The sequence below is a fragment of the Gigantopelta aegis genome, chromosome 14 (genome assembly GCF_016097555.1).
Source record: "Gigantopelta aegis isolate Gae_Host chromosome 14, Gae_host_genome, whole genome shotgun sequence".
Classification (NCBI taxonomy): Eukaryota; Metazoa; Mollusca; class Gastropoda; order Neomphalida; family Peltospiridae; genus Gigantopelta; species Gigantopelta aegis.
In genome coordinates, this window is record NC_054712.1 from 16,019,181 (window position 1) to 16,043,360 (window position 24,180).

Consider the following 24,180-nt stretch of genomic DNA (forward strand, 5'->3'; position numbering starts at 1 on the left):
CTTCTTTCTTTCTTTCCTACAAACCTAGGCCCTAACTGAATCTGTGGTGCTTTTTTTACCATCCCTCTTCGGTGTGTATTAGCCTCCATATTTGTTTCTTTGTCAACTGACTGTCAAGAATTGTGGTTAAACTTATATCATTTTAATCATCATAAACTTTCATTTCGTTTCAAGATATATGTATTCTAGTGTGTGTGTGTGCGTGTGTGTGTGTGTGCGTGTGTGTGGTTGTGTATGTGTGTCTCTGTGTGTGTGTGTGTGTGTGTGGGTGGGTCTGTGTGCGCGCGTGTGTGTGGTTGTGTGTGTCAGTGTGTGTGTGTGTTTGACTTTTTTAATCATGCTCATATACCACAGAGGTTTCGAACATGTCCGTTCCGGGTTCCGCCTCAGGATAGCCGGAAACCCAACCCGGGACGGATGTATTCTAGTCTGTTAAATGTGTACGCATAAAACAGTGACGTTACATCACATCAATAGATACATTCTTTAGTTAGCAGTATACAGCGAGGAAAAAAAAGTTCGCTTGTTGGTTTTGCATAGATCCATGTTTGAAGGCCAATTATTAAATATTAAGTACATTCTTAAGCTTAGTGATAGTCAAGGGGTTATTTTTTTAAATGCATTTGGTTTTTCACCAGGAGTGCTAACATATTGGCTGTAAAGAGGCTCGGTATTCAGGCACCAGGTTTCACTTGTGTCAAAAGTCGGGCATGACCAGTTTGGGTAATTTTCAAACAAGGTGAAAAAAAAATAGCTAAACCTTTATTCAAATGAGGATTTCTGTAAGGATTGATGAGCAAACTTCCCATAAATATATGTGTCATATATATCCGCTAACATTGTCAAACATGCACCCAAAATCATGCAGTTTGGCCACATTTTGCATTTTTGAGCATATATGATGGAAGTAACACAAACATTTAACTGAAAACTATTTAAATCAGTCCTCTTTGTAATTATGGCCCTATTTGTAATATCCTTGAGACAAAAAAATAGCTGTATCTTTTTTTTCTTTCTTTATTTTTAAACCATAGGTGGGCATTTAAGTTGCCAGGCGATGGCATACATAAATCTCTGCTGACGATTTACAAATAACTGTGGTCTTCTACCTATAGATCACCCAATATTTCTTCTACTAGTAAATGGAATTAATTGGTTGTATTTTTATAGGTATTTAGCTGAAGGTATAAACTTTACGTTTCAACGCATAAACTAATAAATAACTGGTGTCTACCTCCATCATTGCAGGTTTGACATAACACCTTTAACAATGAAATATATCAACAAAAAACAATAAGGTCTGATATTTTGAAACATACGTTTACTTTCAAACGTCAATATTTCATAACAATGACGCGCACAATATATAACAAGTAAAACACTCAAATACTGTAAATAAGTGAACACAAATACAATAACGTGATTCTGAGATGTGCCATGTTATCCAAGTCGACAATAATCAAACCTTATTGTCTAAGTGGATCTGATATGAGCCAATGTCATTCCATGTCCAGGTAACACATCTTCATCAACAGTCATTCCAGTGTGTTAAGTTGCTTTACAGGTTTGTAACAGCCTGATAGCGGAGTTTTCATTGTTCCAGTGAAAGGTTATCTGGACATGGGATACCGTTGGCTCTACAGGCCTCGGTGGTGTCGTGGATAACATCGGACTGTAAGGCTGTTAGCTACAGGGTTCGCAGCCCGATACCGTCTCCCACCCACAGCGAGTTTTAACGACTCAGTGGGTAGACCACTACACCTTCTTCTCTCTTGCTAACAACTAACCACTGTCCAGATAGCTGAGGTGTATGCCCAGGACAGCGTGCTTGAACCTTACTTGGATATAAGCACGGAAATATGTTGAAATGAAATGAAAGGTTGGCCGAGATCAGTTCTACTGACAGAAATCTAGACATAGTAGATTTAATCTTTCTGACACGTGTTTTTTTTTTCATGTTGTTTTGTTTGGGTTTTTTTTTGTCAAGAACTATCCGGTGATCCAAGTTCGTAAGTTATCTCACACGATGAACTATGAACGTTTTCTGTCACACTTCGTTGTTCCACCAGAGCAGACGCCGATGACGTAGATTGGTCCGAAATGTCCGAAGACTTGCTCTGGACGCTTTGGTTTAAAGGAGAAAAACGAAACTGAGAAAATGTACGAGGTGCACTTACATGTAGGTCTAGGTTTTCCGGAGGGTCTCTGATAGAAATATCATCGCTGTTTGTGCAAATACTTCCAGGGTTGTGTAAAACGTCATCAGTTTCTGCTGGATACGTCACTCGCGAAGGCGAATTGGGCACTTTGGAATACGAAACCATGTCTGTAAGGTCGGTAATGATATTATGTTTCGTTAATTTTTTCATACCAAAATTCATCTTTTCGTTATCGTTATTACACAAGTTTCTGTTGTCGTAACTCTTCACAAACCCGTAATTAACATTGGAAAGAGGAAATGGCTTCGCCACGCCCTGTCCGTCGACGGCGCCGATCGTTACGTCATACAGCTGCGGTTCCGTGGGGTTGTTCAGGACAGTTCCCGGGGTAGAGGACTGGGTTTCCCTGTCACCGACCCACAATTTCACAACGCGACTAGCAGTCTGAAAGATCATCCAAAAGTTAATCACGAAGAAGAACACGATACACAAGAAGAACAATGTGAGCGGCACAACCTTCATGCTGAACGGACTGTCGTGTTTCACTGCAATGGCGAGGAATATCACCGGAAGCACTCCGCGACACACCATTGTCACGGCGCAGCCCAGCACGGTCGTGTTCCGGTTTATCTTCGAGTCTCTATATTCCGGCACGTCTCTCATGATTCTGCCGGTGGTAAGAAAAATGAGGTTGACCTCCATGAGCGGAGTGGCGATGCTGAGGAAGATGTTTTGTTCGTAAGCCAGGAAGACGGAGCACGCTGCCACGGTGACGACGTGGTGGATGAGGTCGGTTTTGAAGTTCTGTAGATGTTGTAGGAGATACAAGTCTTGCAGGGACATGAACACGTAGCGGCCGATGTTGATGCACATAACTAGACGAGGAACGAACTCGAGGGCTTGGCCGTCTGTCCCAACGAAAGGAAGTTCCGCAGCAGACGATGTGCCGAGTGCAGTGACGGACAGAATGCAGAGAATAACCAGCAGCAGCTGTTCCGTCAGTCTGAAAAAATATATATATATTTTTTTTTTTTAAATGTTTATTGCCCCAGAAAAACAATAGATAATGTGAGGGATGGTGTACATTATTAGTATGAGGAAAGGAACGTAGCCCAGTGGCAAAGCGCTCGTTTGATGCACGGTCGGTGTGGGGTCGATCCCCGTCGGTGGTCCCATTGGTCTATTTCTCTTTCCAATCATTGTACCACGACTGGTATATCAAATGCCGTTGTATGTGCTATCCTGTCTGTGGGATGGTGCATATAAAAGATCCCTAGCTGCTGATGGAAAATTGTAGCGGGTTAAGAGTTATTATTCATACCAGACTCGAGTACATTGAAGGTAGTACTAAGCCAAATAACTTCCAGCTGGGTCAAAGTCCGAGGTGCACCGAACTTTTGATAGAGAAGTAACAGTTAACACCACAAGTCATTTGATTGGAAGTAAATGTGGGTGTATTCGCTGTAAAAAAAAAAGATATAGTTTCAGCTGAGCAAAACATGTATGCAATTTTATTTCATCTAGTGCCACTGTGCCAAGTAGCCTTGTGCTTGAAACATGTTAACAAAAGTTACTCAAATTTTATGAGGAACTAGTGTAGTCATAAACGCTATCCGCTATCTCTGAAATGAGTAGCTTGACCCCCATTTATTATTTTATTTTAACTTAAGGGCGAGGGGTGGTAGTATTCATATATTCGTGGCGTTTATGTCGATTGATACGCTGCAGGTAGATGATTTTAGCCTCATATGTTACTATTGTCGTCTGTGGGATTTGATACGGTGGTATACAACCTATAGCACAACGTTTACCCCTGGACGCGGTAGACATTCAATAAATTGTACTGCGTGGACCCCGCGATAAATCGTACTGCGTGGATCCCGTGATAAATCGGACTGCGTGGATCCCGCAATAAATCGCACTGCGTGGACCCCCGTGATAAATCGTACTGCGTGGACCCCGTGATAAATCGGACTGCGTGGATCCCGCAATAAATCGGACTGCGTGGACCCCGTGATAAATCGAACTGCGTGGACCCCGTGATAAATCGTACTGCGAGGACCCCGTGATAAATCGTACTGCGTGGACCCCGTGATAAATCGAACTGCGTGGACCCCGTGATAAATCGTACTGCGAGGACCCCGTAATAAATCGGACTGCGTGGACCCCGTGATAAATCGTACTGCGTGGACCCCGTGATAAATCGTACTGCGTGGTCGTACTGCGTGGATCCCGTGATAAATCGTACTCCGTGGACCCCGCGATAAATCGGACTGCGTGGATCCCGTGATAAATCGGACTGCGTGAATCCCGCGATAAATCGTACTGCGTGTACCCCGCGACAAATCATACTGCGTGGACCCCGCGATAAATAGGACCTCAGGCTCTATAACCGATAACATACCATAGGTATCTCGATATATTATAATTCTAAACGTAAAATACACATCAATACACATCTATTCGTATCGATACCCTCGGCAATTTCCGTTTTTCGGATTCCTTGACCGACTAAACAAACTAAGTAATTCAAATAATTAAGAGTTTAAAATAATACAATTCAACTTGTCACATACAATATCTTTATTTGTTGTTGGGGCCGGACGTAGCCTAGTGGTAAAGCGTTCGCTTAATGCGCGGTCGGTTTGGAATCGATCCCCATCGGTGGCTATTTTTCGTTCCAGTCGGTGCACAACGACTGCTATATCAAAAGCCGTGGTATGTACTATCCTGCCTGCCCAACTTACATTATTTGCTATTATCATTCCGCAAAATACTGTTGGAATAATTATTATTTTATGATATGTATCGTGTAATACTTATCACCAATTCAAATATATACTACTCAAAAGAATTTAAGGGTCAAAAATTTAAAACCAAATAAGTTTCAGAGTGTATTAGATTGATGATGTAAACTACACCAAAAAATTTATTTATTGTTCCATATTTACAAAAAAACACAAATAAACGTCACTGTATACAAGAAAGTCACATGACATGCTGTCAAAGTTGAAGGTTGTCAAACATGGATTTTACACATTAGAACATTCGTTTAATAGTGTGTGAATCCACCCCTGGCGCGAATACACTCGACACATCGTTGCCTCATGCTGTTGATCAGACGTCTGAAGAACTCTTGGGGAATGGCCTGCCACTCTGCCATAAGAAGTTGACCCAGATCATGAAGGTTGGCCGGAGGGGCATGGTTATCCCGAACTCTCCTGCCTAATTCGTCCCAGGCGTGCTCTGTTGGGGCCAAGTCAGGCGAATATGCTGGCCAATCCATCCTGGCGATACCTTGTTGTCTGAGAAAGTCCGTTACCACCCTGGCGCGGTGGGGTCTGGCATTGTCATCCTGCAGAACTGCCCCGCCGCCAATCTGCTGAAGGCCTGGGAGAACCAACGACCGGATAATCTCATTCAGATAGCGGATTCCATTCAGATTGCCATCCACCACATAGAGGGGGGTCCTGTGGTGGATAGAGATGTCGCCCCACACCATGACGCTGCCACCACCGAACCGGTGACGTTGTCTAACGTTAACGTCAGCGAAGCGCTCCCCAGGACGTCTGTAGACACGAACCCGACCGTCGTTGAACTGGAGAATAAACCTGGACTCCTCAGTGAACATCACTCGACCCCACTGAACACGTTGCCATCGCAGATGAAGCGTGCACCAGTGACGTCTGGCCGTTCTGTGACGTGGTAGGAGTGGTAGGTGTGGTGGTCGAACAGCCTGGCGACGGCAGCGTAGATTATTGGCTCTCAGACGATTGCGTATGGTTTGATCAGACCTCGAGTTCCAGTCGCAGTCCGCAGATTGTCACGTAATCGGCGTGCAGTGGTTGTGCGTTGACGTAGAGCCATATTGGTGATGTAGCGTTCCTCTCTATATGTAGTGCTTCGGGGTCTTCCCGAACGTGGACGATTTCGAACAGAATTCGTTGCTTGGTACCGTTGCCACAGTCGGCCAACAACACTCTGACTGACACCAAGTCTCAGATCAACATTTCTTTGCGTATTGCCATCCTGAAGCCAAGCAATAGCCCTTCCTCGATCTTCGATAGTCAGTTGAAGTCGTACCATTGTCGAATTTGGAGTGTGCACCGTACACGAACGCAAGCTCCAATTATACGGAAATTCAGCATTGGGAACATGGAATACACGTGCAAAGCGTGCAAATGAAGCGCTTTGTGAAAAAGCGAGTTATGGGCACTTAGCAGACCTTTCGCTTTCGCCCTAATTTACGTGCAAATGTAAGCATGTTTTCGCCATTAGAACTAGTCGACAGTGTCAATGACAGTGTATTTTAATTCATTTATGGGTTGCTTAGACCACTTTCATCAAAATGGAACAATACCATGCGTGACATTATGGTCTAGCTAATATAATTGACATTCAGAAAATAATGTCGAAAATATCGTCTGACCCTTAAATTCTTTTGAGTAGTAGATATATATTGCAGAGCCGTAAAATAATATAGTGATTTGCTAATTCGTCCAGCAGTGATGCACAATACAATATACAATATTAATGTGAAGGGCCTGCTGACTATTTTTATTTATTTTGAGATAATAGGCGTTGCGCTACGTCAGCGTTAGACATTCACATTTCATCACAGCTGTACAGTGGGTGTATAATACGTGTATATACTATGTATAGATGTATGAACATAGGCGTAGGGGATCCCATTTATGTAAAGGGGGATACAGGCTGGCTTTTGTCCGAATTAAATAAAAATGCCTGAATCTGGATAATAACATTTATTCATATTAGCATTACGAACCACTATGCATTTTAACATGGATTACAACTAATTGTGAGGATAGGATGATGGAAATACATGGTAAAAAGGTCTTAGGTTATCACATTTCTCCCGAATATCTGTACCAATTTTGCCCGAATTTGAGGTTTTGCTCCAGCACTAGGGGAGAAGTTGCCCCCTGCCCCCGTCTCGTACGCTTATCTGTATTAATATATATATATATATATATATATATATATACAGTGGACTCTGTCTAAACCGGATTCTGTGTAATCCGGATCTCTGCGTAAACCGGTCCATTTTTACAACCCCGTTCAGCTACCGTTTATCTCTTAAGTATAAATCTCTGCCTAATCCGTATTCTGTCTACTCCGGACTCCGGATTAAAAATCAAGAACAAAAGAACCGTTCATGCATTAATTACCTCTGGAATTACCTCTGGAATTTGACTGAACGACGAGCTGCTTAATTAGTTGAACAATGATCGTCACTTGCCGAGTAATCAGAACGCCGTCGCAAGATCAAATACAAAATGTAATCGCACCCGTGCGAAGTTTACTCTTATTGCAGTAGGCCGTTACATCAATCGGATTAACATTAGTGTTGTGTGTTGATACCTAACTGATTTCACTCTTATGAATTCGGCATGTATAAATATATTTTCTTGTTTAGAATATCAGTGTCTGTATATTCAAGGTGTTTCTGGTTGTCTTAATAATTATAAGAAGCCCAAACTCGATTTTGTATTCAAATGATTTCGTACGTACGAAAATATAATGTTTAAGAAATAAAATGAAATTTAACCTAGTATACATATTAGAACGACCACAAACACGTTTAATATGCAGCCACTAATATTTGATGCAGAAAAATATATTTGATATGTAATTACATTCGTTACAATGGATTGTATGACTGTGTTTCCCAACAATCCATAGCTTCAAATATCATTGTTGATCGCGAGTTGTCGATCATTCAAGAACCATACCTCTGGATGAACTGTCTAAACCGGTCCTCTATGTAAACCGGACTATTTCGACGGTACGAAGTGAGTCCGGTTTAGACAGAGTCCACTGTAGTGTCAAACCTGTCCTAGCGGCCACCTGTACTCAGCGGTCATCTGCCTTAAACGGCCACTTTTTTCCTTCCCAAAAGATTTATAATGTAAACGCACCTGTAATAAGCGGTCACCTGTCTAACGCAGCCAGCGGCCACCTAAATCGGATCCCAAATCGCTAAAATACAGTAATGTTTTACTATTACATAAAAAGGGATATTTTAACAACAGCGACAAGGTGCAGCAAATAACCGATCTTCACACCTTCAGGAATACTAGTACCCATTCAGTCCCGACATCTCTTCTGTGTATCAGTTAAGAAAGTCTGACTCAGGAATGCATCTAATTGCCTCTGGGCAGGCTACGCTTGTCATTTGTAGGTTCACTTACTGTGACAATACACCGCATGAAGTAGGAATTTCCATTATTTCTGAAGGCGACGACATGTCAAAAGTTGATTTATAGTCAACTGTGAAGCACATATCCGTTGATTAGCAATACAGACGGTAAAACAAGAAACAATAAATGTTTTAAAGACTATATATATGGCAACCTGTACTCAGCGGCCACCTGTCTTAAGCGGCCACTTTTATCTACTCCCTTGTCTGACCGCTTAAGACATATATAAGATATATATTGTGACGGTACATGCTCTTAATTTTGTTTTCGCCTGTGGCGATATTAATTGTTTTAGAAGGCCGTGTGCAGTTTCATTGCACTTAAGCCCAGATGGGCAACTTGTTACGTAATACTTCTACGCGACGGTCCTAGATCGGTACGCCTAATACACACCCAGGTGTGGAGGCCATGTGGCTAGTAGTTACGTAATATCTCCGGTAGTGCTGTTTATGGCCAGGAGATTGCTCGCGGTTGGCGACAGCCAGACTGACGATCAGAGAGAAATATACCGACTCTGCGAGAGGTGGAATATCAGATGATAAGATTCGGTGCCGCGATTTACCCCCAGGCGATATTTCGATTTATAATAAATAGCTAGTGTTTTAGAGTTATAAAGGGAAGCAAAAAGGACGGCTCCCAGGGAACGTAGTCCGTTGGACTGGTAAATATTTTATTTCTGCTCTGTTGTATAACCTTGATGTGATTGATGTGACTTTAAATATTTTAATACTGTATTATACCAATATTCTTTAGACAGTGTCTTCGGTCATCTGAAGAAGTAAATCGTAGACTTTTTGTTCTAACATTATACGAGTATTTGGTAATATAAAGCTTAGCCAGTCATCCTAGAAGACCTAGGTAAACTGTAGGTTATTTTCTTTATTGTGATAGGTACCAGTATTAATTCTGTGTTACAAGGTTACTGAATGAGTAGTTAAGGGTTAATTAAAAATTAACCAGTTAGGAATAGTGTGGTAATTCCTTTATTAATTAAGTTCTCCTGGCAGCGTTTCTCAATCATCACACGTTACTGAACGAGTAGTAAGGGTTATTTAAAAATTAACCAGTTATGAATAGAGTGGTAATTCCTTTATTAATTAACTTCTCCTAGAAGCGTTTCTCAATTATCACACGTGTGGGTGTTGTGTCACGGTGAAGTGATTCGCATATTGTGTAACCTAGACACCTAGAGATTAACTAATTAAGTGATCAGTTCTGGGTTTTGTTATTAATTAACTACTACGGCTGTACATTTGTCAGCGTAGGTTAATACAGATTCCAAAGTGTATTGTGTTTTGTTGTGTTTTCTAGTGCACTAAACGTGCTATAATAATATATACTTTATATAAGATCGTATCTCTGATCATACCTAGACGAGCCAAAGCGGTTTTGAACTGCCTGTTACAGAGAGATCTAATAGATATACAGTTAGGAAAGATATTTGGATAATCGTGTTTTATTTAGTTACGGGAATTATAGAATCCCCGTGACATATATATATATATATATATATATATATATATATATATATATATATATATATAAATATATATTGTTATTGTATTGTATTGTATGAATACATGTATGTACGTGCGCGCGCGCGCGCGTGTGTGTGTGTGTGTAGGTGCGTACCCTTCCGTACAAAAGAAAGCTACTTTATAATTATGTCACGAGTTTGACATTATTCGATGTCATTCACCCAACAAGGAAGCTCTTGTCTATTACGATATATATATATATATATATTATCGTTGTCATAGTTTCTCGTAGCGCCCACAAGAATAAACGCTGCAGCTGAGAATGTAATGAATGTTTTACGTATCTACAATTAAGAGTATTCGATTCCATATACAGCATGCTGTGTTTGCTAAAGCACACACACGTTTCTGGCGGGTTAAAGGGAGTATACCACCAAATCAAATCCCATAGACGACAATACTAACATATGTATCTAATACCTATCTGCAGTGTATCACGGATATAAATACTACCACCCCTCGCCCTAGCCCGAGTACTCTGACGGTAACAGAGCTAGACGGACATTTGTTAAAAGTTTAGGTTTTAACAACTGTCCAAATGTCTGTCTTGCTCTCTTACCGTCAAAGTACTAGGGCTACCCTAACCTTTAAAGTGAATCAGAAAAACATTGTGGACCAAGCTGCTCATTTTAGAGATAACGGGTAGCGTATATGACTACTCTAGTTCCGCACAAAATTTGAGTACATTTTTATAGGTACCCCAAACATCTTTCAAGCACAAGGCTATATGACACATTAGTACTAGATGAAATAAAATTACATACACTTTTTGCCGAGATGAAACTTTACAACCAACACACTCACATTTATCACCAATCACACGACTTGTGGTTTTAACTGCCCTATAAAAAACTGTGTACACTTCGAAATTGGATCCAGCCGGAAGTCCTTTGGTTTAATACTACCCATACGAATTAATAACGGTCAGAATCCGACGTACCGAGTGCCAAGAAAGCTATATGAAAAATAACCATTGGCATATACAGTTGATGACACGAGGTGCTAAAAAACTTCACTTGAATTTTAAGTGCTATATGTATACAATGTATTATACAGTAAGATAAAAAGTATTTCAACGATGTGAGTTATGCTGTCTCCCTCCAGATGATATTTCCTTCCCAAGCATAAAAATGTCATAGAAACAAAACGCTTGCAGCGAAACACGGTGGTAACCGTTTCAGTGACGTGTTCAGTGACGGTGGTCAACGCTAACGTTCACGATTAGCGATTCAAATCTAAGAGTAGCGTGTTTCACCTCATCTATCGGCCTCGGTGGCGTCATGGTTAAGCCATCGAACACAAGGCTGGTAGGTACAAGGTTCGCAGCGTGGTACCGGCTCCCACCCAGAGCGAGTTTTAACGACTCAATTGGTAGGTGTAAGGTCGCTACACCCTCTTCTCTCTCACTAACCACAAACAACTAACCCACTGTCCTGGACAGACAGCCCAACTGAGTTGTGTGCCCAGGACAGATTGCTTGGACCTTAATTGGATACACGAAAATAAGTTGAAATCAATCAATCACTTCATCTAAATAATAATTGTTTAATTATAAAACAACAAGAAACACAAGAAGATCAGCGTCAAAAAGCCCTCGAAGCTATGTTTCAACGTATAAAACAACAAGAAACACAAGAAGATAAGCATTGAAAAGCCCTCGAAGCTATGTTTCAACGTATAAAACAACAAGAAACACAAGAAGATCAGCATTGAAAAGTCCTCGAAGCTATGTTTCAACGTATAAAACAACAAGAAACACAAGAAGATCAGCATGATAAAGCCCTCAAAGCTATGTTTCAACGTATAAATCAACAAAAAACACAAGAAGATAAGCATTGAAAAGCCCTCGAAGCTATGTTTCAACGTATAAAACAAGAAACACAAGAAGATCAGCATGATAACGCCCTGAAAGCTATGTTTCAACGTATAAAACAACAAGAAACACAAGAAGATCAGCATGATAACGCCCTGAAAGCTATGTTTCAACGTATAAAACAACAAGAAACACAAGAAGATCAGCATGATAAAGCCCTCGAAGCTATGTTTCAACGTATAAAACAACAAGAAACACAAGAAGATCAGCATGATAACGCCCCGAAAACTATGTTTCAACGTATAAAACAACAAGAAACACAAGAAGATCAGCATGATAAAGCCCTCGAAGCTATGTTTCAACGTATAAAACAACAAGAAACACAAGAAGATCAGCATTGAAAAGCCCTCGAAGCTATGTTTCAACGTATAAAACAACAAGAAACACAAGAAGATCAGCATGATAAAGCCCGCAAAGCTATGTTTCAACGTATAAATCAACAAAAAACACAAGAAGATAAGCATTGAAAAGCCCTCGAAGCTATGTTTCAACGTATAAAACAAGAAACACAAGAAGATCAGCATGATAACGCCCTCAAATCTATGTTTCAACGTATAAAACAACAAGAAACACAAGAAGATCAGCATGATAACGCCCTGAAAGCTATGTTTCAACGTATAAAACAACAAGAAACACAAGAAGATCAGCATGATAAAGCCCTCAAAGCTATGTTTCAACGTATAAATCAACAAAAAACACAAGAAGATAAGCATTGAAAAGCCCTCGAAGCTATGTTTCAACGTATAAAACAAGAAACACAAGAAGATCAGCATGATAACGCCCTGAAAGCTATGTTTCAACGTATAAAACAACAAGAAACACAAGAAGATCAGCATGATAACGCCCTGAAAGTTAGGGTTTCAACGTATAAAACAACAAGAAACACAAGAAGATCAGCATGATAACGCCCTGAAAGCTATGTTTCAACGTATAAAACAACAAGAAACACAAGAAGATCAGCATGATAAAGCCCTGAAAGCTATGTTTCAACGTATAAAATAACAAGAAACACAAGAAGATCAGCATGATAAAGCCATGAAAGCTATGTTTCAACGTATAAATCAACAAAAAAACACAAGAAGATCAGCATGATAAAGCCCTCGAAGCTATGTTTCAACGTATAAAACAAGAAACACAAGATCAGCATTAAAAAGCCCTCGAAGCTATGTTTCAACGTATAACACAAGAAACACAAGAAGATCAGCATGATAAAGCCCTCGAAGCTATGTTTCAACGTATAAAAAACAAGAAACACAAGATCAGCATTGAAAAGCCCTCGAAGCTATGTTTCAACGTATAAATCAACAACAAACACAAGAAGATCAGCATGATAAAGCCCTCGAAGCTATGTTTCAACGTATAAAACAAGAAACACAAGAAGATCAGCATGATAAAGCCCTCGAAGCTATGTTTCAACGTATAAAACAAGAAACACAAGATCAGCATTGAAAAGCCCTCGAAGCTATGTTTCAACGTATAAAACAAGAAACACAAGAAGATCAGCATGATACTCTGAGGGACAATCACCTGACTTTAAACAGAAAGACGTGTGAGTTTGGTTTTGTATTCTCAAACGACGGCATCTCACCGTTCACAAATACAGAAATTCGTGGCATTCTGGGAATGGCAAACTTTTGTGCGATTCCCGATATCCACTTTTTATAACATTGTGACCTTCACATCTGACATATCTACGATTCCCCAAGTTATAATATCCTTGGCATTCCAGATGTTATCAAGACTGACAACGGTCCACCGTTCAATAGTTAGCATTTCACTACATTTGGTGACCAACTTGAGATTTACTCACAGAAAGATAACACCAGAATGGCCACGAGGCAATTCAGAAGCCGAAAGATTCATGAAGACCCTTGGAAAAGCTGTAAACACTACTCACATTGAAGGCAAATCCTGGAAATCAGAACTAAACACCGTTTTGTGAATTTACAAAGCGACGCCATACAGTACTACAAATATAATATATCACCTATTACTGCATTATTTGGCCTTTCCACGAAGACACTACTACCTGGACGACCTGCTCTTTCACAACCACGTAGTGATGATACGACGAAACGAAATGACAAACTGGCCGAAGAAAAGATAAAGAATATGCAAATGCTAATCTAAAACCATCCAATCTCAATGTTGGTGACACTATACCGGTACGACAGAAACCCGTAGGAAAGCTCTCTATGCCATTTAACCCCAACACATTTGACTTATCTACAAAAAAAGGATCTGTGATCAAGGAAGAAAGAAAATGTTTTATTTTAACGACGCACTCAACACAGTTTTAATTACGGTTATATGGCGTCGGACATATGGAAAGAAGGAAATGTTTTATTTAACGACGCACTCAATACATTTTATTTACGGTTATATGGCGTCGGACATATGGAAAGAAGGAAATGTTTTATTTAACAACGTACTCAACACATTTTATTTACGGTTATATGTTGTCAGACCTATGGTTAAGGACCACACAAATATTGATAGAGGAAACCCGCTGTCGCCACTTCATGGGTTATTCTTTTCGATTAGCAGTAAGGGATCTTTTATATTCACCATTCCACAGACAGCATAGTACATGCCACGTCCTTTTTTACACCAATTGTGAAGCACTGACTGGAACGAGCAATAGCCCAATGGGCCCACCGACAGGAATCGATCGCGCATCAGGCGAACGTTGTACCACTAAGCTACGTCCCGCCCGCAGGATGTATGATCACTGCCGAAAACAAAGAAAGATCTATCACCAGGAAATCTTCCTTTTCAGGGCACAATATTTCACGCGAACCGCCGTTCTGTTCGCGTGTCGGTTACGCAAAGTTAAATTTACGCGAACCGCAAACTGGTTACGTCATGACCTGTAAACGTTCAGAAATTAAAACTTGCAAACTTCACGATTACAGGACGTTTATTCACGCAGACATACTACTAGTATTTCGACAAAATTTTTAGGCTGAATTTTAGATACTTGATGCGCAGCAAACCAGTAAACAACATTATATTTCAACAGTTGTAAATTGCAACCAGTCTAAAGTAAATGTTCAGTATAGAGTCGAGCCAAAAGTTTTAAAGAAATGTGCTCAGACCGCTGGGGACGGCTTAATTGTCATCTGCTATTTTATCTCTAAAGGAATATATGTAGACATAATATTGGATTGCCTATAATTTTACATATGTTAAAAACAGTTTTAACGTAAACAGGAATCCAAAAGTGTCACAAAATTTGTACAATACTAACATCGCATAATGAGCTTTAAAAAAACAAACACTTGGAACGTCAATGTAGTATAGAAGTACCATCAATAAAGTGAAAGTAGCATAGTCACCGCAAAACGCAAAAAAGGAATCTCTCCAAATGATTATGTATATATTTCAAAGGCGTAGCGCCTATTACGCACAGTACGCATATGCGTAATGCAAAAACAAAATCCGGGAATAAGTAGAGGCTGTCTGTATTTGTTCTATAAAATATCCTCTTAAAATTGACTCGCAAAAAAGATTTAAAAAAAAGAAGAAAAAAAAGGGCTCAGATTGCATCTACAGGCGTCTTGAGTTTCAAACTTTTCACAGGGGGAAACCCCCCGAATATCCCCGCTCGGGAACGCCTTTGGTGTGCGTAATGCTAAGAAAATGTCTGGCTACGCCCCTGTATTTTGTTTCAGTACTGGGGCTGATATTCAGTTCTTTTATAATATTGTTAACTTTAGCAAGCATTAAAGATATTTGTTTTGTTTTTTTTGTAAAATGTTTTCTTTTGTATTTGTTTTAACTTAATGTATTTAAAATATAATTTCAAAGAAATTTTGAGGTAACCGATCAGGTAGCCCACGGGTTACGCAAATATAATTCACGTAACCAAACAATTGATTACCTAGGTAAAAACCACGTGAACCGATTTCCGGTTCCCTCAGATTCCGAAATATTGTCCCCTCCTTTTTTTTAAAGACATTAACAATGCACCCGATTTATGCAATGCCAGAGTTGCTGATTATTCACCATCATAAAAACACCCAACTCGTGAATGACTTCCACCGGCAAAAGGGCGGGACGTAGCCCAGTGGTACAGCGCTCGTTTGATGCGCGGTCGGTTTGGGATCGATCTCCATCGGTGGACCCATTGGGCTATTTCTCGTTCCAGCCAGTGTACGACTGGTATATCGAAGGCCGTTGTATGCGCTATCCTGTCTGTGATATGGTGCATATAACAGATCCCTGGCTACTAATGGAAAAGACTATATGTCAGAATTACCAAATGTTTGACATCCAATAGCCAGTGATTAATAAATCATTGTGCTCTAGTGATGTCGTTACACAAAAGAAACCGGGTTTTCTTTCACCGGCAAAACTGAAGGACTATTTGTGTGGTTAGAACAAACAAGCGTGTAGTTAGAACAAACAAGCGTGTAGTTAGAACAAACAGGTCGTGTAGATAGGGGCATAATAACAAGCGTGTAGTTAGAACAAACAAGCGTGTAGATAGAACAAACAAGCGTGTAGTTAGAACAAACAAGCGTGTAGATAGAACAAACAAGCGTGTAGATAGAACAAACAAGCGTGTAGTTAGAACAAACAGGTCGTGTAGATAGGGGCATAATAACAAGCGTGTAGTTAGAACAAACAAGCGTGTAGTTAGAACAAACAAGCGTGTAGATAGAACAAACAAGCGTGTAGTTAGAACAAACAGGTCGTGTAGATAGGGGCATAATAACAAGCGTGTAGTTAGAACAAACAAGCGTGTAGATAGAACAAACAAGCGTGTAGTTAGAACAAACAAGCGTGTAGTTAGAACAAACAGGCCGTGTAGATAAGGGCATAATAACAAGCGTGTAGTTAGAACAAACAAGCGTGTAGATGGAACAAACAAGCGTGTAGTTAGAACAAACAAGCGTGTAGTTAGAACAAACAGGTCGTGTAGATAGGGGCATAATAACAAGCGTGTAGTTAGAACAAACAAGCGTGTAGATAGAACAAACAAGCGTGTAGTTAGAACAAACAAGCGTGTAGATAGAACAAACAAGCGTGTAGTTAGAACAAACAGGTCGTGTAGATAGGGGCATAATAACAAGCGTGTAGTTAGAACAAACAAGCGTGTAGATAGAACAAACAAGCGTGTAGATAGAACAAACAAGCGTGTAGTTAGAACAAACAGGTCGTGTAGATAGGGGCATAATAACAAGCGTGTAGTTGGAACAAACAGGTCGTGTAGATGGGGGCACAATAACAAGCGTGTAGTTGGAACAAACATGTCGTGTAGATGGGGGCACAATAACAAGCGTGTAGTTGGAACAAACAGGTCGTGTAGATGGGGGCACAATAACAAGCGTGTAGTTAGAACAAACAGGTCGTGTAGTTAGAACAAACAGGTCGTGTAGATAGGGGCACAATAACAAGCGTGTGGTTAGAACAAACAGGTCGTGTAGATAGGGGCATAATAACAAGCGTGTAGTTAGAACAAACATGTCGTGTAGATAGGGGTACAATAACAAGCGTGTAGTTAGAACAAACAGGTCGTGTAGATAGGGGCATAATAACCCACTGGCTTACTTTGAAGACTAAGCAGTCTTCCATATTTTTCCTTTATTCTGAAAGTTTTAACTTTGTTATTTTAAGTCTTATGTTCACTATGATTACTTTTCAATTTCTATAATAATGAATAATTGTGAAATAACTTTTTAATTACACGTAGTGTTGGTAAGATAGTATAATAGTTAACAAATCAATAAGAAAGACGGGATTCAAAAGACAGACATTTAGTGGAATTAAAGTATTCATGCTGGGTTTTCCTTACGTTACTATTTAATTAGAATAGTTAATATATAGCAGCAAGAAAGATTCTGGATTTAAAAGCCGGAAGACACTTAGTGGGATTTACGTATGCATGTTTTCGTTCTCTTTATAGCAATGTTTTATTCTCAAAGAAAGGAGGGATGTAATATTAGTTTAAATAAGTTTACACATTCCATAGTTTAAATGTGGTACAAATTCGAGTCCGGTTTTTAGTATCTACATGTATCGATGGTGGGGTTTCAGTTAAAAGTCTGTTTTAACGACGTCACTGGAACACATTGATTAACAGTAATAGAAATAAGCAGAATTTTTCACTAGTCCACCGGAAAAATATATCTAGAAATCTACTTGTCCGCCAATATATTCACTTGTCAAAATAAATGGGTTGTTTTATTTAAGTACACGGATGATGTTTGTGATAGCTCAAAATGAAATTGCACTACCACTAAGGTGCATTTTGTTTGTCCGAGCAGAGTTTTACTTGTCAGGACAAACGGACAAGTGCTTATTTCGAACGCTGATTAATTAATGACTCGTAGTCATCCGAGGAAACTTGCTACTTCCCACAGACAGGAAAGCACATACCACGGCCTTTGTCTAGTTATGGTGCACTGATTGGAACGAGAAAAAAAAACCCAATCAGATGAATGGATCCAGCGAGGTGGTTCGATCCTGCAACGCAAGGACCTCAAGCGAGGACTCAACCGACTGAGCTAATTTCACCCGAGATTTGAGTTTAATGCATTATCTCAATCGACCGCCATTGGTTACAGATATTATAGTATATACTATGCAAAATAATTTTTAAAATAGTTTAAATATTTTAACAAGAAATCAAGTTCAAAGCATTTCAATTTTAAAATTGGGCCTGTGCAATTTTATTGAGGTTAACCTGTAAGTAGATAAATAAAAACAAACAAAAAAACACAACAACAACCCACGTTTCCAATTACTTTGCCGCTGTTTTGTATATTGATATTCAAAGAATTGCTACTCTTACTAATGTAAATATAATTCAAACAGTCAATAGTCAATGTTTCAATCACAACTAAATATTTTAACTTTTATAATGTAACTTTGTAATACAGGATTTTTTCATGAATCAAAAGTTTGAAAACTATTAAACGTTTTCAAGCATAAAACCTGGTCGTGTTATAAAAAATAGACAAAATGAGGTTTTCCATTACGAGATACGTGGTCAAATAAATCATTTTGTAAATCAAATCATTTGTAGCAGTGAACATATCTAAGGAATTGATGATTAGGCAGTGTTATTTAATAAAGCAACAACAAAACAAAACAAAAAAACGGAAAAAAAACCCATCGAAGTAAAATGCGTGCGTAATACATCTTTACACTCTTAACTATTATATATTTATAACTTAATATAATACAGGGCGGGACGTAGTCCAGTGGTAAAGCGATCGCTTGATGCGTGGTCGGTTTGGGATCGATCCCAGTTGGTGGGCCCATTAGGCTATTTCTCGTTTCAGCCAGTGCACCACGACTGGTATATCAAAGGCCGTGGTATGTGTTATCCTGTTTGTGGGATGCTGCATATCAAAGATCACTTGCTACTAATGGAAAATATGTAACAGGTTTCCTCTCGAAGACTATATGTCAAAATTAACAAATGTTTGACATCCAATAGCCGATGATTAATAAATCAATATGCTGTTGTGCTATTTATGTTGAATTTGTATAGATGCTGTTTAATGGAATCTTAAATTGTAGTAATTTGTACGCGGGTGCATTATGGGTGAAATGTACACAGGATACAATGAAGGATCTTAACGTGTGATAATAATGCATACCGATGGATGATCGGACAACGACGACCATACAGTGCCAGCAAGATGTTTGTCAGTCATCGAGTAAAAAGCTTTGGCGCTTTACTTCGCTCAACAGCATATTCGCTGATGAGCAAAATCGAAACAACCTCAAACGACCTACTTTGCCCACCTGCGGTGTACAAATGTGTACGTCAAATCTGTACATTCCCAGTCTGGAGCTCCACGCGGTAAGACGTGTTTGTTTCGCTTGTGCACACTGCACGTGCTTTCGTGTGTTCGACTTGGCGGTCCTTCATTTCGTTGTTTTTGTCAGCGAAATGAAGTTTTCTACTGGGATGTATGCGGCCATTGGAACTGATTGAACGCTGGAACGCTTCTCGTTTCGACAGCCTGCACCACCAGGTTGGATCTTTTTTAGCGAGATTCCTTGCCTCCACGTCATTTCTCCGTCTGACTGGCGACTTATCGGATGTCGGACTCGGGATGGGCGTGTTCGAAACCCTAGTGGTACATGGGCACATTAAACTAGTTATCATCATCATCAAATCTGTATGTGTAAATCGCTGACACAAGCTACTGTATATTATGTAATCAGTTTTGTATGTGATGTTTAAATAGGTTCAATCGAACTAGGGATCTTTTATTTGAGCTTCCCACAGGCAGGACGGCACAAACCATGGCCTTTGTTGAACCAATTATGGATCACTGGTCGGTGCAAGTGGTTTACACCTACTCACTGAGCCTTGCGGAGCACTCACTCGGGGTTTGGAGTCTGTATCTGGATTAAAAATCCCATGCCTCGACTGGGATCCGAACCCAGTACCTACCAGCCTGTAGACCGATGGCCTAACCATGACGCCACCGAAGCCGGTACTTCAGAATACGACGTATTGATATATTCTGTAATTGTGTAATACTATCATTCAACGGGTTTCATTCTTGATCTGATCATTTGAATAGTTTTATTGTCAATGCTTGCTGTCGCCCCCAACGTTTTAGCTGAAGGAATCCTGTACTAGCTTGAGTCACGTCTAGCCCTACCTTTATTGATATGGTGTAGGGTTAGAGGGGACTCGAGATAAAGAAATCCTATACTAGCTTGAGTCACGTCTAGCCCTACCTTTATTGATATGATTTAGGGTTAGAGGGGACTCGAGATAAAGAAATCCTATACTAGCTTGAGTCACGTCTAGCCCTACCTTTATTGATATAGTGTAGGGTTAGAGGTGACTCGAGATAACGGAATCCGTAATTGACGAAAAACTAACTTTCTTTAAGTAGACGGAATCCAAATGTCCAGGGACGGGACGTAGACTAGTGGTAAAGAGCCTACAAGATGCGCGGTCGGTCTGGGATCGATCCCCGTCGGTGGGCCCGTTGGGCTATTTCTCGTTCCAGCTAGTGCACCACGACTGGTATATCAAAGGCCGTGGTATGTACTATCCTGTCTGTGGGATGGTGCATATAAAAGATCCCTTGCTGCTAATCTAAAAGAGTAGCCCATAAAGTGGCGACAGCGGGTTTCCTCTCTAAATATATGTGTGGTCCTTAACCATATGTCTGACGCCATATAACCGTAAATAAAATGTGTTGAGTGCGTTGTTAAATAAAATATTCCCTTCCTTCCAAATGTCAAGATGGCTGATGTGTGTGCACAGGACTGCGTGTTTGAACCTTAATATTTGGATATAAGCACCAAAATAAATATATAAAAAAAATAATTCCTGTTTATACAGACGGATCACGGAATGGGATTTCTGTGGCTCCTGCTAAAGTTGCCATCAGACACAATTTCCATGAGATTGTCAGATTCCGCATCTAACATTTGGGTAATAATTAAAAACCCTGGAAGATAAGAATTCATGTGCGTCCAAATATTTTAGTTTTACAAGCTAACATTCGTGTCTCCTAGCATTACAACACGCGAAGCTGGAGTAGCCCTTGCTTGGGATGGTGTAACGAAAGTGCGTTTTTCTACCCATTGCTAATAACGATGTTATATTTTGTTGAGTATCCAGATATTAAATTAAGGGCCACGGAAAGGTAGATTTGGCTGCCAAGTCTGCTTTGAATTTTGCCAATGCCAATGTTGGTGCCCCTACAGTGATTTTAAACACATCAATGTATTTTCGACTTGGCAAGGTGACTGGAACGGCGCGATTGCTAACAAGCTTCACTCTGTCGAGCAGAGACGGAACATATCCCAGTGGTAAAGCGTTCGCGTTGGTGGACAGTGCACCACGACTGGTATATTAAAGGCCGTGGTATGTACTATCCTGTCTGTGGGATGGTGCATATAAAAGATCCCTTGCTGCTAATCGAAAAGAGTAGCCCATGAAGTGGCGACAGCGAGTTTCCTCTCTCAATATATGTGTGGTCCTTAACCATATGTCTGACGCCATATAACCGTAAATAAAATGTGTTGAGTGCGTCGTTAAATAAAAACATTTCCTTCCTCTGTCGAGCAAATCCTGGGAGAGTGGCAGACCTACTATAAGCGGCGCGGGAAGGATGAAGTAGTCTTGTGTCGTTCTCGTATAGGGCATACACATTTAACATATTCATTTATTTTAAAGAAGGACCCTCCTCCTCATTGTGAATATCGCCAGTGTAGACTGACAGTCTAGACCGACCGCGCATCGAGCGAACGCTTTACCACTGGGCTAAGTTCCGCCCATGCTCGATAGAGTGAAGCTTGTTAGCCCCCACCCCCACCCCCACCCCCACCCACCCACCCCCCACCCCCGCCGCTTCGGTCACCTTGCCAAGTCGAAAAAAAAATTGTTGGCGTGTAATCATCTACAGCTGACGAAAAACAGATATATTTGGCAACCGAAATATACTTGAATATTTTTAATTTCATCATGAATTAATTTGAAAGTTTTAAAACATTTTTATTTTTATACCAAGTTTTAAAATATACTTACCTTGGTATTCGTATCATATTGGACGTTTATCCACAGCTCCTAACATTGTGTTTATTTTACATGATTAGATATTTGAACATCAAGTACAATGTATTAAGATTTCGTTGAGCATTCATTAGTGTACCTTTGTATACACACACACACACACACGCGCGCGCGCGCGGACCGTAGGAACTATATCTGGAATGGGGACACAAATACAGACATATATATATATATATATATATATATATATATATATATATATATATATATATACATACTTATATAATAATAGGAATGGAATGAAATTAAATAAAATGAAATAAAATAAAATAAAATAAAATAAAATAAAATAAAATAAAATAAAATAAAATAAAATAAAATAAAATAAAATAAAATAATAATAATAAGAATCCTTACACTTTTCCCGCCAACCAAGGTTTTCGAGTGTGTAATTCCGTCAAATGCTTGACACATTTGAATTTTTCTTGGTACCTCTTTGAAAGAAATTCCATGAGACGACATCCCACGATATATGTCAGCGTACAGGCATTGATCGTGCTGGAAATCGCTAACAGATTGTCTCTAACAAACATTGCATACTAAGACGAAATTTCTGTCTTTTAAAACCTCACTGGGTCCTGGTTAAAGAGACAGGTCGCCATACGTTAACCACGACCAGTTCCCCGGCCAAACGAATGCTAACTGCCATGTAGGCCTACCGTGTCGTCGCTGGCTCAGATCGACCGGCTAAAAATAGAACAAGGAAGTGTATCGCTTCCTGGTTTAAACCAGCGAATAACATGGCTTGCTTCTGCGTAAATCTGCAGCGTGACGTTTCAGATAGTTACAGTGTGTTGTGTGTGTGTGTGTGTGTGTGTGTTGTGTGTGTTTATGTGTTTGTTTTGTATGTGTGTGTGCTGTGTTTATGTGTGTGTGTGTGTGTGTGTGTGTGTGTGTTTTGTATGTGTGTTTCTGCCTGTGTTCGTGTGTGTATGTTGTATGTGTAGATGTGTGTGCGTGTTTGTGTGCGTATTTGTGTGTGTTCTGTGTATATGTGTGCATTGTGTGTCTGCGTGGTGTGGTTTGTGTGTGTGTGTGTGGTGTCTGCGTGGCGTGTGTCTGTGTGTTGTATTTGTGTGTGCGCGCGCGTGCGTTGTGTCTGTGTGTGTTGTGTGCGTCAGTTGGTGCGTGCGTATATGCCTGCTGTGTCGTGCGTGTGTGTGTGTGTTTCTTAGAAAGGAAACTCGCAACATTTTTCCATTAGTAGCATGGGATCTTTTGCATGCACCATCCCACTGACAGGATAGCCCATACCACGACCTTTGATATATCAGTCGTGGAGTACTGGTTGGAACTAGCCTTTAGAGATAGCACTCCGTATTTTCCAAAAGCTAACGAAGAAATATATGTAAAAACCCATTCTGGGACGGGATTTAGCTGTCGTTTGAGTGCTCGCTCGAGGTGCTTACGTCGCAGGACCGAACCACCTCCATTCAACTGTTAGGTTTTTCTCGTTCCAACCAGCGCACCACAATTGGTCAAAGGCCGTGGTATGTGCGTCCCTGTCTGTGGCAAAGTGCATATAAAAGATCTCTTGCTGCATTAGGGAAAATGTAACGGGTTTCCTCTGATGACTACGTGTCAGAATTACCATGTTTGACATCCAGTAGTCGATGATTAATTAATCAGTGTGCTCCAGTGGTGTCGTTAAAATAAACAAACAAACAAACAAACAAACTGACTCGTCTAATTCGAATGTTTCTAAACAAATACACGTATTTTAGTTTTACAAACCATAGGTTTACGGGCTCCCATTTTTATAGTGGGGCAGGCTGGTTTTCCCCCGAATTAAAATGAAAATGCCCGAATCTGGGTAATAGCATTT

At 40.1% G+C, this 24,180-nt stretch overlaps 1 protein-coding gene across 1 annotated transcript; it reads right to left on the bottom strand.

Annotated features, from left to right (window-relative positions):
• Positions 1-1,301: 1,301 nt before the first annotated feature.
• LOC121389462 lies at positions 1,302-22,986 on the bottom strand. Its single transcript, XM_041521099.1, has 2 exons — positions 22,713-22,986; positions 1,302-3,162 (listed from the first exon to the last, which is right to left on the bottom strand). Exons 1-2 carry the CDS (start codon positions 22,886-22,888, stop codon positions 1,983-1,985), a joined length of 1,356 nt encoding a protein of 451 aa, XP_041377033.1. The 5' UTR covers positions 22,889-22,986; the 3' UTR covers positions 1,302-1,982.
• Positions 22,987-24,180: the final 1,194 nt, after the last annotated feature.

What these genes read in the sequence shown, in the direction of transcription:
- LOC121389462 (XM_041521099.1), bottom strand. Translation starts at nt 22,888, where the DNA reads ATGTTTGTTAGAGACAATCTGTTAGCGATTTCCAGCACGATCAATGCC. An exon ending in CCTTGGTTGGCGGGAAAAGT is followed by an intron (nt 3,163 to 22,712) that starts GTAAGGATTCTT and finishes ATATTTTTTCAG; the next exon opens with ACTGACGGAACAGCTGCTGC.